The following is a 16735-nucleotide window of genomic DNA, read 5'->3' as shown; positions in this document are numbered from 1 at the left end:
TGGCTTTAGCTACTGAAAGATCCCGTGGTATGTGAAGTAATGACATGCATAATCTCAGAGATACAGGAAATTTAAGCATTTAGTTGTACAAGATGAGCAAAAAGTAGCTTAAACCAGTCTATAGCACGTTACTAAATTATTTTTATTTTTAGTTATTTGATTATAGTTGATCTCTAATTTATTTTTAGCTATTTGATTATAATTGACCTCTAATTTATTTTTGCCTAATACAAGCGTTTTCCCCAATACAAATACAAATCAAATTGTAAGCCAAGAAATCTTATGCGTAATACTAAATTTTCGGGCTCATGTTTCTCATAAAAAAAGTAACACTTATTTTTGACAAATGGAAAAAATAAAAATACATCATAAAATAGGCGAAACCCCTTTTCATTTTCTATGGGTGAACCATTTCTAGAGGAAGCTGTAATATTTTTTCACAGCGAATCACAGTAGGAGATTATGACAGAGTGATTTGGTCGCAGAGTCAACATTGCCCAGGTCAAGGTCAGTTTAAACTTCATCATTTTTATAGCTTCAACTAAAACCACTAAAATATTTTAACAATAGTAATATTTGAAAGACAGCAGGAAGGATATAATATTTGCTATATTCCAAGACACAGTACAACCAGAAATTGTAAAATACTTAGGAGTGAGACAAAAGAAAAGGTAAAAGTTTTCCAAATTTACTAGTAAAATTTGTTGAATTCTTATACGTTTAATAATAATATGTAACTGAGCTGAAGTTTACACTTAATAAATAAACCAGCGGCAATTTTGATTGTCAAAACTAATATTCCGATATTTCAAATTATTTCTTTTTTTTAATTCTGGTATCACTATACTGATCAATTACACCATTTGTAGTTGATTTCCAACAAAAACCTTGCAAGTAATCATAGTTTACTTCTCATATAAATTTCTGATCTATCTTTAGACTTTGGTATTAACAAACAATGCTGCATTTTAATCAGCTGGTGTATATTTACATACTACAATATACTGTTTCTTTGTAATTTCAGACAGAAATTTAACTTCAAAAGAAATAGCATTAAAAGTATATACAAAATTTTTCGCAACTGTTTACTTCCCACTGTTTATTATAAGTTGCGTTTCAGAAAGTTAAAAATATCATATTCGTGAAAAACTAGAAATTAATATGTGAAAATAAAAAATTACGTAAAATGAAAAACTAAAAAATGTTATTGTTATCTCAAACATAATTCCTGTTTAATTATTATTGTTTTGTTAATTTTATCATAAGCAGGGAAAGAAAGAAATTATTCTAGGTACGTTTTATGCTAAGAGAGAGAACGCCGTCAAGTTTGGAACTCAAATCGGAAGCACATTTGTGAAAATTTTACTTCCTTCGTTATTAGAGCAAAGGTTGTTTCTATTTTAACTACGAAATATCTTTCAAATACGTTATAATTCGTTTCATATTGTCGGAGGAATGTCTTACCGCAGAATGTTTATGCAAACAGTAACTCCGACTTGCACAACGAGAGTATGCGCTGTGCATGCATCAGAGGTTTTAAATGGATTCTTTATATATATATATATATATATTGGAGTCAGATTTCACGAATTATTACAGTATGTCTTTTAATATACGAGTAACATGCTTAAATAAAAAATTACAATGCTTTTAGTACATTTCAATTACTTTTGTTTAGAATGCATTAAAAGTTTTAAAAAAAGCCACAGAAGTAATACTAAATAGAAAATTCTGTCTTTGTGGAAATAAAACATTTTTAGCAGATCCAAATTACTTAAACTATTAGAATTTACCATCCGATACCATGAATAACATATGAGAAGATTGTTACTCCTAAATTTGAAACAAAGGGTACCGAAATTTCTGACAAACCGTTTTTCGTAATCCTGAGCCATTAAAAATGATAAACAAAGAGCTATTTCTAAATATACGTGCATTTACTGAGAGATTTTTCGAATCATCACTATTATAACTCAGATTTTGCTTTCCTTTTGTTCGACAGAGTAGTTGAAATGTTATTCAAATAAAGTTCATTTCGATTTCACCATTCACTACTCCGTTTGCATCTTGCAAAATAACAGTATTTACAAAAATAAAAGATGGATCGATTTGGATTATTTAATTCCAATGTAGCACGTAAAAGCTTTCTGCCGAAGTTCCTTCCTAGTTGTTATCCAAATCCGCCGTTGATAGTATGGTGACTAGACGAGGCTAATTATTAGTTCTACAACAACGACGTAGCTTCAACTCCTGTGTAAATATAGGTTGTAAGTATTTTGCCTACCCCCCTCCTTGTGGGTGTAATATCGATCTTCACTTGTGTTGTCCCTGGGCAGTGTGTGATGACCGATGGTATCGCTTTTAACTCTGAATAAATTCTTAATCAGAAAGTGTCTGGCAATTAGAAAGAAAAAAACATTTTGATATAGAGCATCCTGGAGAGATGAGAATAAAAGATGTATTTCTTTTATTCTCATCTCTCCAGGATGAGAATAAAGTATTCATCCTGGAGAGATGGGAATAATTTACATGTATTAAAACGCATGGGTAGAAATATAGCCAATCAGAGGTTTCCAGGACATTGATAAACGAACAATCTTTTCAGAACTTTGGCATTTTAATACAAATTACAGAAAGGTTTCATGAGCCAATAAAAATATCCATTTCATATTCTTGAATTCAGGTGCATTCAAATGTCCCAAAACTACAAACATCTAAAATCCCTAAACTAGTCAACTGCGTAAAATGTTTTTCTCTATACAACAAGAAAGATCTACTTCAAAGAAAAAAGATTCTCGATCCATCGAAGAGTAGTTAATGAAAGTACTTAGATCACCTGACTTCACGATTTAAGCAATTTGTATCACCCCTTTTTATCCTTTGCATATTCTCTATATCAAATGAAATTCACAAGTAGTTAGACTCGCACTGCTCTTAAAAGAGCTAGACATTCAAATGTCTAAAAGCAACTATACAAGAAAAACATTAATCAGATATAAATTCGCGTAATCTTTTCTCTTAAATGTATGTGACATTCCATCGACATTCTTAACAATATTTAAACAGCAGCGACCTTCTTACCTTTTGACGTCAGTCTTAACCATCTACTAAATACTCTTATCATTCGGTCACTAAAATTAGAAATATATTGTGATGATTCTTTAATAGAAGCAATTAACTTGAAACTTTTAACTCATCTAAGAGAGGAATTGGCGACGCTATAGGATCCTTAATTCTTCCCCATAGGTTAGTCGTTGCCTTTGTTTAAAGTTCTAAAAATGGACTAGAAGTGTAATCTTTTGTATACAAGGTAAAATTATTAACAAAGATCCTTAATATTTCCCCATTGGTTAGTCACTGCCTTTATTAAAAGGTCTATGATTAGAAGCGTAACTTTTGTATAAAATATAAAATAATTAACAGTAAAATATGTTTACTCACGCGAAACGTTTTGCAAAATCTTTCATGATACCTATCTAAGATTTGAATTTCAAATGAAAATTCTTATGCGAAAGTATATGTGTTAGGAATCTTGAATGAGTATACGTCTTTCAATTCTATCATTACTTTCCATTAGTGCCAAATAACTTCAGGTTACTTGCATTTTTTATCAAAAGGTAACCAGGTATATAGAGGTGTTCATTAAAAAAAAAAAAAAAGAAGAAAAGAAAAAAAAAAAAAGAAACTTTAGTTTGTAGACCTGGGATCTGCACTTAAGGAATTCCTCTTCAGTAATAAGGTCACAGGCCTTCTTCTTTAGGCACGCTACTAGTCTGCACATAAATGATAAATACTGCCATCTATTTTTAGAACCGTTATAAACCTAGTTATAAGTGCCGCATATAAGCGAATTGCGGTAATCAAATAAACAAAAAAAAAAAAAAACCTAAATGTCGTATTATAAGATATAAAATGCATGTTATTTCATATCTGTCATGGATTATTTTATTTAATTATGGCAAAGCACACGAGGGCTATCTGCCTAAAGGGAGGGATGCCTTCGTGGAGGACTTTCTAAGGGAAACTGGCTCGTATACACGTTACACATGGGGAAAACCACGAAAACGCATCATACCTGCCATGTACTGAGTTTCAGCTAATTATGTCCTTTGAATTTTAGAAGTAAGTTAGTCAAACTAGACTGGAAAACGGAAATCAGATTTAACTTTTTCGCATTTTACACTGAAAAATAATAAAAAAAAAAAAAAAAAAAAAAAAAAAAAAAGATCAGATCGATTGGTTATCTTATGAAATGTCATTATTTTTATGTGTGTAAGGATAATTTTGGAAAGCAACGTATAATTTTATTCAGAAATTTTCTGCGGGCAAGTGTGTCATTTAAAACGAATGATTATATGCAGCACGGAACAATCTTGGTTTTACTATACAAGGTGTTTCGAGACTCGAGAGGGGAATTTAAGAGGTGATAAAAAGATGCGTATTAGAAATGCCTTCACGAGTAAAGGTGCATTCATCACGTGGCGCATAATCTGCAGGTATTAAGGCTTGCACTTTCTGTACACGGTAGGGGTGTAATTCTTCGTCCCGTAATACTCGCCAAACAACTGAGTGGGGCATATTCACGACATTGGAAACCTCTCGCGTGCTAATATCCGGACCATCTTCCATTCTTTGCAGAATATCCTCTACAAATTGTGGCTTCGACACACGCCTGCCACGCCCTGTATCATCCATGCCAGTGGCAAAGGATCCCGGTCTGGCACGTGTCTTCTGCCTGTACAGTCTTTTGTCTTCCGAAGCAATCCCATTCGCAAGACCATACATAAAAATGCATGTCCGCTTTTTTCTGATTACTGTACATCGAAATGCCTTCTGAAATCCAGGCTAGAAATGACGAAGTGAGAAAACTCTCGCTTTATGCTTTCCATTACAGCGCCATCTAGGGGTTCATCGCTTACTCTCCGCCCATGCACTGTATGGGGAAAATTGTATGTTTAGATGTCTTCTATCACCTCTTAAAGTTTTTCCCATGAGTTTCGAAATGCCCTGTATAAGAATACAGATAAGGTTAGATAAATTAACAGCGACAAAATATGCTAAACCTATCTCCCTAGAGTTGATTTTGTAAAATTCTTTCGTACAGGAAGTGATGTTTGTACTGCACATTGAGGAAACTACTTGAATCCTTAGGCTTTTGCCGTCTTGTGGAAAATCAAAACGCTTAAAATGATGTTTGTGCTCCGTAGTTTTATTCGTTTAGTCATTAGTAAGCTGACTCAAGAAAAACTAATATTTCAGTAATCTATGATAATCACAGTTTTATGAGTTTTCACCTTATAAGGTATTTCTCCCGCCTTGTTGGCATTCCTTCGTGGTGTGGTGGTCTGCACGCTAGGTGCGTATTCCATAGGTCCGTGGTTCGATTCCCGGCGAAGGCGTTTGCTCATTTTTCATCTCTCCTGCTTCCAAAATCCTAATGTCTCTACAAGTGGCACCCGAACTAAAAGGGTGTTGGATGATGATTTTCCACACCCAGCATTTGGCGATTGAGTCCCCTAAAACCCCAATCGCTCTTTAAAAGGGGAAGTATATAAGGCATTTCTCCCGCCTTCTTGGCATGCCTTCGTGGTGTGTGGTCTGCACGCTGGGCGCGGATTCCAGAGGTCCGTGGTTCGATTCACGGCGAGGGCGTTTGCTCATTTTTCATCTCTTCTGCTTCCAAAATCCTAATATCTCTACAACCTCTCAATTCAACGATTAAGAAAGCGCTTTTATGCTTTCATTTTACCTTCGTTAAGATTTAGCTTTACATATCTTTAAGCAGTTAGGCCTTTTTCTCATAGCTTTTTGCAAGTATTTTGTTAAAGCAGTTTTTATTGAACTGCCTGTATAGCTTCTTTTGCAGCTGATTTTTTTGGCATTCGCCAAACTACAAAAAATGCCGTATCAACATATTGAGAGAAAGGCATAGTTTGCGAGTTACGAAACGCTGAACATGAATAACAAGCGAACGCGATGACTATCTTAATATAGTGTCTTAAGATAAAACCGCAAAATTATGGCGATGCATTCTGTGGCCAAAGATTAGCAAACAGTCCCATTAATATACAACGGGAAACGCTTAGTTTACAAGTTTTGATATGGACATCAGTGACAAAAGGACTTAACTGACTAAACATGACTGCTGTGTTACATGTTTTTGCAGCATCGACTCCGATGAGATGTTACGAAAAATGTAACACTCCGTACCTCCCTTGATATGCTTTCTTTAGTTTTCTTTTTTTCGTTTATTTTTCGACTTTTTCTGCAGTATTAGGTTTTTACTGTTCCAAGAAGAGTTATGAATTTATTAATATAAATTAGTATCACTGCTACTAGACTGACTGCGTTATTTAGGTCAAAATTTTATTTGAACTAAACAAAGCTGATTCGGCTTTTTGTTGGTTATAAGACATCGCAAATTTCGCTTAAAAATTACTGAATAAAAGATATTTCAAAATGATTTATTTAAATCGTGTAATATTCTCATATTTTTCCCTAGCTAATCTAGCCTAATTAGAAAGAAAAGGAACTACTTCCGCATTTCGACAGATCTCTCACTTTTTTACATAAACCTCCTTTATAGAATATGCAATGTTTAGCTGATTGTGATTGCCTTAGAAATTACAGAAATGATTGTTAAATTCAAGACTTACGAATCTTATTTTAGCTATTATTTGCTATCTTAAAAGAAATAGAAAAATTTATCAAATTTTATTTTTATGTAAAGTGATCGCCGTTTTGACGAGTGAAGCATGTTACACTCTAAATGAATAGTCCGACTGGTTTCTTTTATTTAAAGATAAATTGTTATGAAAATTTGAAAAACAAACTTTTGTTTACTTTTTAATAGTAAATCTATAAATTAAAAAAAATTATATTTATTAGTCCTCGGTTAATATTGTAATCATTTACATAATTTTAGATCACAGGCACTGTCACATCCCAGTGAGAATCCAGTGCCAAAATCTTATGAATGATTAACATTTGTTTCTTTTAAAAATGTTAAAATAGCCTGAAATGTTCGTGTCAAGTTAATGTAAACTTGTTAAAATATTAAGTTTAAAAAGTACATATGAAATTTTATTTTCAGACCAGCCAATGGAGGGCGTTACTGTACAGGAATTCGAGTGAAATATAAATCGTGCAATACCGGGGTGAGTGGCATATTTTTAACTATTTAATTCTCATTAAATATCCTACCTTTCATATAATATTAATTTTTTTCCTTCTAGGAATAAAATTTAATGCAAGAAATGCAATAAAAATTTAATTATAGGTACTGAGAGTCCAGGTTTAGATATTACTCTGTTCGATATGTCCGAGTACAGAAAATGATACCCCTTTGGGAAAAAAAGTGAAATGGGAAAAAGTTAAACAAAGCCTTTTTAATTTTCAAAGTATATACTTTCATTTGTTATTCCACGTAGGAACTCACATAATTGAGTTGTTATCTTATCAGAAAACAAGTTTTTCTATACTCTTGTCATGTAGTTCTGCCGTCAGCCCCTCTAGAAATATAATTATTGTTTGGATATCTGCTTTGTCAGCAAAGCGCTTTCATATTAATATTTATGAATTTATTGGAAAAATGAGAACTTTGGGAGGGGGTGAAATAAAATAGAACAGCATTTCCTGCAGTGATATTTTGACATAACTTGCACACTTTTTATTAAAGCTACTAGCTTTTAGTTATACACTGAAAAACAATTTAATTAGGGCTAGCTGGCGTTATGCAAATTCTGAGGTTTGCGCAAGCCTGGAAGTGACTTACAAATGACGTAAGCAGCAGTTTGACAAGGTAAGGAGTGCTGCTCACGGTATCAGTAACAATCAAAAGCAAAATGGATAACATTGCAGATCTAAGCACATTTTTAATCGTGGCTAAATTGTCGGGGCTCGACGAGTGGGTCACTCCATTTCGGAAGTAGTGCAGATACTCGGGGTTTCACGCTCCACTGTGTCAAGGGTGTATTGTGAGCACGTCGATTCCAGTAAAACCATTCCAGCCAGGGTCAACTGCCTTGGACAACGGCGTGTGAATGAGTGATGTCCCCGTGGGCTAGCCCGCATTGTAACAGCAGATAGACGGGCCACAGTGCAACAGATCACTCGTCAATTTAACGCTGGTGCACAGCGACGCGTAAGCTGCCACCCCATACAAAAACATCTCCTCTCAATGGAGTACAGGAGTCATAGTCGTACTAGAATCCCTCTGCTGACTGCACAGAACATGGCGCAACGATTAGGATGGCCACGGGGACATCGACAATGGACCGTCTAGATGCGGAAAAATGTTGCCTGGAATGATGAATTGAGAATCACTTTGCAGATGGCATAGTAGGTGTACGACGTAAACCACATGAAGCGATGGATCCTTCCTGCCGGCAAGGGACTTTTCAAACTGTTGAAGGTGGTATTCTTGTCTGGGGAATTTTCACAGGGACTGAACTGGAACTTCTGGCACCTATTGCATCGTTTCTCACAGGTGAACGTTCCCGGGATATCCCTGACGTTAGTTCGGGCGCCGCTGTAGGTATATTTAGGTATTTTTTGGAAGCAGGAGAAGTGAAACATTTGCAACGCCTTGCCGGGAATCGAACCCCGAACCTCTCAATTACGCGCTGAGCGTGCAGACCACTACACCACGAAGGCTCGTTAAGAAGGAGAGAGAAATACCTTATAACCTGACCTGAAATCGATCGGTTTGATCTGTCGATCAATTGAGAGAGATTTTTGAAGCTCCGACTACCTTCCTTCTAATCTTCGCGAATTGTGGGAGGTTGTTCATGAATCATGGATACGTATGGCTTCCCATTGCTTCCAGTGTCTTGTCCATGCCAAGACGAATCGCAAACGACACACTCACTTGGATGCCTCATTTAAAGAAGGTCAAGGGACTACTTCACAGGATATTTCATTCCATGCTCAGGACAGCAGCACCAACATGGGGAGTTTCTTCGAAGATGCTTAGGACGTGATACTCAGTAGTTGCTGAGTGTATTGCACTGTATGGGACCTCTATGTGGGGCATAACTGTCACTACTAAAATGAAGAATCTGCTACGCTCAGCACAAAGATTATTTCTCCTAAGCATATCCCAAGGATACAAAATCTCGCGTACTAATACACTAAACGTGATTTCAGTACTGCCGCCTCTGTATCTCTCAGCTCAGCGCGAGAGTGCAATATTACGTGTACTCCGACTCAAAGAGACAACAAGTTTGTGGCATAGGATTTATATATATATACTGACTATGAGCAAAGCATTCCCGTCAACCAACCGAATTCAGTATTTGGATTAGCTGTAAATCACCGGCGTGGTTCAAATCTACTGCAATCTACACCGATGGGTCCATAGGAGAAAAAATGTGGACCAGTAGCGGTTATTGTGCTCTACATGAAAATCAGATCTTAAAGACCTAGTAAAGAAAACTCAGGCAGCACAAATCAGTTTTTCAGGCTGAACTGATTGCATTAAAAGCTTCACCTGTCTTTGCGCTGGAAAATAATTATTCCAATATTTATACATACTCGACCTCTAACCTTCAGGCAATCAAGGCACATGCTTTAAAAATCCACTCGTCACAGCAATACAGATACTTAATAAAAACACCAAACTACTATAGTCCCAAACTCCATGGGTACCTACCCACACCGGAATACTCGGTAGTGAAATTGCATATGCAAGAGACAAAAGAGCAGCAACTGATCCCCCCCCCGTTCGCACACTTGATGTGTCGCTCCCAGGCTCGTTCTTAAAAGTCGAGCTCGAGAGAGAATTATTGAAGCCTTGGCAACATCTGTGGGAGACAGAGACTACTGGCAGAAGAGTATAGATTTTTCCCAAAAAGTCTGTCGGCTTCAAAAAAGTGGCTTACCTTACTTTACCCAGTTTCTGACAGGGCATGGTTCCTTCATGACTTAGTAGCATCGCTTCATACGACGCGAAAACGACCAGTGGTCGTGCGGGATGGCAGGAGGTCCGGACCACTATATGTTCGTTTGCAGAGAGACTGCAGAACATCACCTCAGACAGCCAGTAATCCATGCATGGGCCGAAGTTAATTCGAAAAATCGCTATGGTTTGAAACGTACACGCGAATTTGTTAATATCGCACGTAATATCAAAGGTAGGCTTGGAATAATTTTCAGCTGCCATCCTCGTCGCCAGCACAGCCCTCGTATGTTCCATACTTGTAGTCAATTTATTTTATTTTAAATTAGCTTTTTCTGTTCTTTGTTTATACTTATTTCCTTGAATCGTGAACCTTGAATTATGTATTTTGCCTTATTTGATACATTATGTTACATTTTTATCAGCCACTTTGTTAATTGTTCATATTCATACTAATTAATGCACGATTCAGCTGATTATAACTGTAATACCTGTACCTGTATTTAAACTGTCTACAGTACTCATTTATTGTTCACGTTGTGAATGTTGACAACACTTAAGTTGTAACGATCTATCTATAACTCTGTAAATGTGAAACTGAAATTGTTTTCCTCACCCGCATTGCATCTTTCTTCAATCACTGCACCGTCGACTCGCCCAACATTTGTTTGCCCCCCCCCAGCACTCGTGTTGAGCGCAGTATGCACCAAAGTGTGTCATGCGGACCAAGTTAATTCTGTCAGCGGGGCTACCTGTCCGATATGCTAACTGCCCCACTGGATCGGCTGCCTCGTTGTCGGTAGAAAGAAAGAAAGCCGTCATCAAGGCAAAAAGTGGTGCTGCGCGCTACTAGACAAGTATCCCTAATTCAATTGCTCTTCAGTGTAATATAAGAAATCTGAATTTAAGTACTTATGACTATGGCAAAATGATCTTGATGAATACTACCACTGTGTACAAATCAGTAATAGTTATACGTAATAGTGGTACCTGTGGTGTTCTCTAAAAGAATTGTTTGCATGTTGTAAATAACATTATTAAAATCAGATCCTTAGAAAGAAATTACGTTCGTTTCTTAACTACTCAACCAAATGCAGAAGTTCATTGTTGGTATAACTGATAGGTGTATTTCTAAGTATGGGTAAATGCAATTTTCATTTATTAATAGATTAATTTGCATAAAAATTAAAACTCTTAATTAATAGTATACATACTCCTATTTTGTTTCTAGATTTTCCTTCTAGGTTACCTGTCTTCTGATCTCTACAGTTTTGTTAGTCACATCTCAATAGATGAGAAGATTTTCTTCCTCCTTACAGCATGCCTTTGTAGTGTAGTTGGAAACACGTCCGGCTAGCTGTTGGGAGGTCTGGAGCTGGAATCCCGGGGAAGGCATTGCTGATTTTCCATATTTCTTACACCGAAATAAACGTAACAATTCTACAAAGGAAATATGATGTATTGTTTAAAATAAAAGAGATGAACAGACGTGACGCCTTCTTCACTGATCGTGGTTATCCTCTGTTAAAACAAAATTTTTCATTTAATGAATTGAATGATTAAACGTATAAGAAAACAAAACCCGAATCATTTCTTGGGTTGGATTCCCTGAGAAACGTCTGATTGGAAGGAGTCTTTGTAGTTTTATTCATGAGTAATCTGAATGTGAGTTAATTTTCCTTAGAAAATCCTAAACATAGGTATTCCTTTTTAGATGGGTAACTTTTGCTTGTTTTGCCATAATCAAATAACCAAAGCGGGCACCAGCATGGTAAAATTAAAGCCTGAATAATTAAAGACCAATAGAAAAGTATGATATTTATTGTTCTAACGTCCATTGAAACTGCACGATACTATAAGTGTAGGTGCATTATTTTCGTCACGTTACTCAACCAGCTGGTTCAATCGTAAGTATCTTGGAAAACTTGAATGGTTGCTTTCACATTTTTTCCATGGTTAAGTATAAGCCAGTTTCCTTCAGAAAACCATCCACAAAGGCAATCTTCCTTGGGCATATCTGCCTTATTTGTTTTTCCGTATTCCAGTAGCTTATGTTCATGAATCCTCTCTAGAGAAATACATTGAAACTTATGAATTCTATAATTTTCTTACGTATGAAAGAGAGAGAAAGTGCATTGTTAAATGTGTAATGTAGCGAACAGTACATTTAATTATTTCATGGAACTTCTTTCAGAAGATCACACATCGTTTCATGCGATTTCGGTCTTCTGTGGAGGTTGCCTTGAGGTTTTCACTGTACTTATATTTTATGTACTTATATACATTATTACTATAGTTATTTGCATTATTACGCGTAAGTTATATTATTTAAGTATGTAGTGCGAATTATGTGCAGTGTTCGATATTGTTCTAGATTTTACGTAACAGCGATAGGTTTCCTTGCGTTTTATCCACGGATAGTGAGGCTCACCTCTATAATAACTGACGACTAGAGTTTTACTTTACTATAATCTAAATTCTGATTTTATTCATCGCAGATGAAAACAAATTATTATTAAATTACGTAAAATGTTCACGAAGACAATTTATTTAAGAATAGGTCCTCTCTTATTTTGTAAATGGGGTGAAACCTCCTTAAATTACTTGAAATCTCTTTGATTCTACCGTCTTCAGATGATTTAGTCTTCTTTTGAGGTATCCTTTAGTTGATGTTTAGTGTCATTATTTAATTTTGTCTCCGGAAATATTGGCAATTGTCTTACATATCCGTCTTAGTGTGGTGGTAATTGTAAATGTTTTCACCATTTAGTTTGATAATTTGAGAAACATTAGAAGATTGAGGTATATGATAGCATTGTATTTTATAGTAAATTCCATTGGATAATTTATAGCTACTTTTGGAAGGCTGAAGTATACACTTTGCAAATAAAGCTTCCTTGTGCATTGATTATTATGAGCAATTCAGTAAGCTAATGTAAAACATAAATAAATTTCATTGAGATTCTGTTGCTGTCTGGTTTATTACATATCTCTGTTAAAAGAAAAATAAATTTGTTTTCAGAAATCTTTTTTCCTGAAAAAGTCCTGTAATACCTACAATAGAATGCTGCACAATGTAAACATTAATGTACAGTTTATTAAAGTAAAATGCTTTAAAAATACTTCAATGTATCCGTCCGACAAAATTAGACCTGTTGCAAAACGGGCAAACTATTTTGGACAGATTTAATTTCTAACGTAGAGAACACTTAAAAATAATTCATAAAAAATATATATCATAACTTTAAGAAAGTTAAATTCTGCAATAACTCATGCAATCGATGGCGTACTCATTGACGATTGTCTTTTCAGGAATGTCCTCCAGATAGTCGTGATTTCAGAGAACAGCAATGCTCAGAATTTGATGGTAACGATCTCAATCTACCTGGATTACCATCTTCCGTCAGATGGGTGCCGCAGTACACAGGGCGTAAGTTTTTTTCCTTCTATGTTTCATGTACAAGTATTCAGATTTTTACTTCAAATTATGATAGCTAGTCAGTTATATTAGTTTTATTTTATTCTAAATCAAACCGATTCTGTTTAAATTTAAAGCTTTGAAATAAGGAGAAAATTTTAAATTTATTTTTAATTAAATCATTTTCTCATTCATTGAAATAAATCCTATGTATTTTGAGCTACCGTTTGTAATTATTTTGATTTGCATTTTTTTGACGGAAGATAATTTATGACCCCTTTGTAACAGCCCAAAAGAAAAGCATCTTATGATTCTTCCATCGTCGAATATCGCTAAAATTTATAAGAAAAATATCAGATACTTGATAAAGAAAATATTAAGTAATACTCTATCAATAAATAAGATGTGAATTGAGCTGTGTTGTAAGAGTAAATTCACGATGTCCGATTGCGATGATATTGCGTCCACAATGCAATTCTTATCAAATTTGAATTCGATTTTATATTATATTTTTATATTCGAAGTTCTTATTTGCATGAATCGTTGATTTCATCTTTATCAAAATCCGTAATCACTTCGTAAGTAACTATTTACTACCTCTCTAATTTTTTAATCGAATGTAATCAAGTTTCCAAGATCTGTTATTAATGTGCTAATTATCATAGAAAATTATATTTTTGAAATTTTATCGATAATTTACCAGCAGTAGTAACTGCAAATCACAATTAGGTGGTCTGAAGATGTATTCTGAGGTGAATGCTACCCTTCTTTAAGGATAAAGACAAGTTTAAGGCGATGATAAGCAGTTAATTTTTTCAAATTTTCAGCACTACTATAACTTTCGCTGCATTTTTACACATAAGATGCGTAAATAAACGCTATTAACTATTGATGAAGAATATTGACATGCTTACAGACAACTTACAAGTTTATTTTTTTCCAGCAGAAATAATATAAATATCTGGATAAATTTTCCGTTGAAAACTTTGTTATTCATTACTTTTCAAGTTACCTCTGTTGAAGAGGGGGCACTTCTTCACAAAAATGGACATGATTTTCGTAATTATGACAGCCAAAATGATTTCAACCACTAAAAGGCAGCCTGATTCAATATCCTCTTCTCTGTACTACAAATTCGGTTCTGGCTGTTCATGAAACGCTCAATCATAATGTGTGATGAATACGAGGGTCAAAACGATATCTGGATAACTGAGGAGAGGTAATATTTGTGAGTATAATGATCAGATCCATTCTCTGAAGACATTCATCAAGAGTGGAAGGGATTTGTTCGAAGATTTTGAATAACTTACATTTAAGATGCTGCTGGGGCAGAGGAATCGTGTAAGATTCACTAGCTTCATGGCCGTAGTAGAACACTTTACCTCCAAACTACCGGACTGGACTAACAATTTAATTTAACACCTTTTAGTAATACTGGACTAACAATTTAATTTAAGGCTAACTAAGCTGACTCAACAACCTACGCGGCGATATACTTCTTAAATGGCCAAAAAGGCGTATCAATAACTCAGCGTAACAGCGAGGACAAACGGGTAATGTGCGCTGGCTAGTGAAATCACTCTCTGAATAAACTTCTCGTTTCGTCTGATTTTATACTTACTTCACTTAGCTTTAAATTTTCATCCTGGCGAGGAAATGCGAGGGGAAAAAATAGGTTCAGGAAAGGTACTAAACTTAAAATAATTTGTTATGCAAGCTAAGGGAAACCCTACAAATTCATGAATAACGAATTGAAATTTTTAGATGATAATTTGTGGGGCTATCATCCCGGAATTCGTTCTGATTCGTTCACGATAACTATGCTTGCAGATTCTAGCCAGCTAAAATACTAGATCCTTGTGATCTGATATTCACCTTACCTGACCAAAAGTATATTTATAATACATTGAGCCATTTAGTATTAACTGTTTTCTACGTCTTTCATTTTCATCAAGAAATGATTTTGAATCGTGTATGCATAAATGTAATTAATAGTTTCAATTTTTATTTTTTATTCAAGTTCTTATATTTTTGCCATTTTAATTGTCCTTTAAAAGAAAATTTCATCCGGCTTTAATCATATCGCTTTCTAATAACATTAATTCCTCTTTCAAAGTTTGAAATTTTTCTATTCATAATTTAAATTCAAGTCCCCTTAAAAAGTTTTTTTCATGATTTACATTCAAGTTTCTTTAAAACACAATTTTCGGAATTAAACTTCCTACATATGGATTCCCTCTTTTTGATACATTCTACTAAATTTATATTAGGAGATAATATAATCAATATTTCTTTAGTAAATAAATTATTGTTATCTTACTTTGTAGCTATTGCGCAAGTATTAGAAAAACTTGTTTTGGAATTCAATGAATTTTAGATCAATCAATATTTGATATGCTAAATAGCAACTGTTAGCGCTATTTATCTTTTTAATGCATTATCTCCATATATTATATATATGGCATAATTTCTCTCATTTATAAATTTCGCTGACAAATAAATAAAGTAAATAGAGATAATCAGAATAATGCAAAACTTTGTCTAAAGTTAAAAATTAACTTTATCTTAAGTTAATTTTAAAATCTTTATCTAAATTTAATCTTTAATTTTATTCAATGAGAGAAATTAAAGAAGCAATAAACTACTGTTGAAGTCTGAAATATTTTTAAATAATTGTATTCCTTTTTAGCTAAGAATATCAATTAACCTCTTGAAAGGCAACTAAAACATTAAAATTTCAAAACAAAATAGTTGTGCTACACTGCTCCTTGCTTACTCTGCTTTAAGGCTATTTTTATGTAACATTGTTTTGGAAGGTGCGGCTGCAGTATGGGAATCTTCTCACATATGGGAGCAGTGGGAAGGAATCTTGAATGAGCAGCAATTTAGTGCTGTCTCCTCAGCAATTTTACTGATGAATGGATATCAGTTTTTTGAGAAAGAGGCGGAAATAGTGCTGTTGGAATGTTAGCTTAAGATATTTGATTTGTGCAACTAACCCCCCCCCCAAAAAAAATAGAAAAGTAAAATACCGACATAAATAAATATTCAATAAATATCATTAAAAAAGATGTAGATTATGAACTATTTACAGCAGATATTGGTTCTAGAGTCTGTCTTTTTTCCCTTTGATTTTGATGATGATGTTTAATGAAAGGAACATTGTGAGAACATTTCTTCTATCGCTATATCTAACAGCATAACACTGTGAAAATTATTCAAAACATTATAGAATCTCAATTATTCGAAATGGGCTGGCGTTTGATAGGTTCAGGTAATCGATTTAGAAAGCATATGTATAATAATTTTTCCTGTGTTCACTTTGAGCTGCCATCTCCAATTTGCAGGCAACTATATCATTATTAAAGTATCTCTATTGACACTGCAAACTACCAAAGAGCCAAAATGATTGTTTTTTC

General features: G+C 34.4%; 1 protein-coding gene across 2 annotated transcripts in view; it reads left to right on the top strand.

Moving 5' to 3' along the window:
* Positions 1-16735, top strand: part of LOC118185717 (A disintegrin and metalloproteinase with thrombospondin motifs 9-like) — a 690813-nt gene that overhangs the window by 377581 nt on the left and 296497 nt on the right. For both annotated transcript variants that reach the window (XM_085807434.1, XM_085807433.1), the window contains 2 exons: positions 7094-7157; positions 13211-13328. In XM_085807434.1, the coding sequence (XP_085663560.1) occupies positions 7094-7157; positions 13211-13328 (182 nt within the window). The remainder of the gene's footprint in view (positions 1-7093; positions 7158-13210; positions 13329-16735) is intronic.

Source organism: Stegodyphus dumicola, chromosome X1 (genome assembly GCF_044657685.1).
Source record: "Stegodyphus dumicola isolate Sdum_Otavi_A_Nest chromosome X1, ASM4465768v1".
Classification (NCBI taxonomy): domain Eukaryota; kingdom Metazoa; phylum Arthropoda; class Arachnida; order Araneae; family Eresidae; genus Stegodyphus; species Stegodyphus dumicola.
Note: the sequence above shows the minus strand (reverse complement) of the source record. Positions and strands in the feature narration are given on the sequence as shown.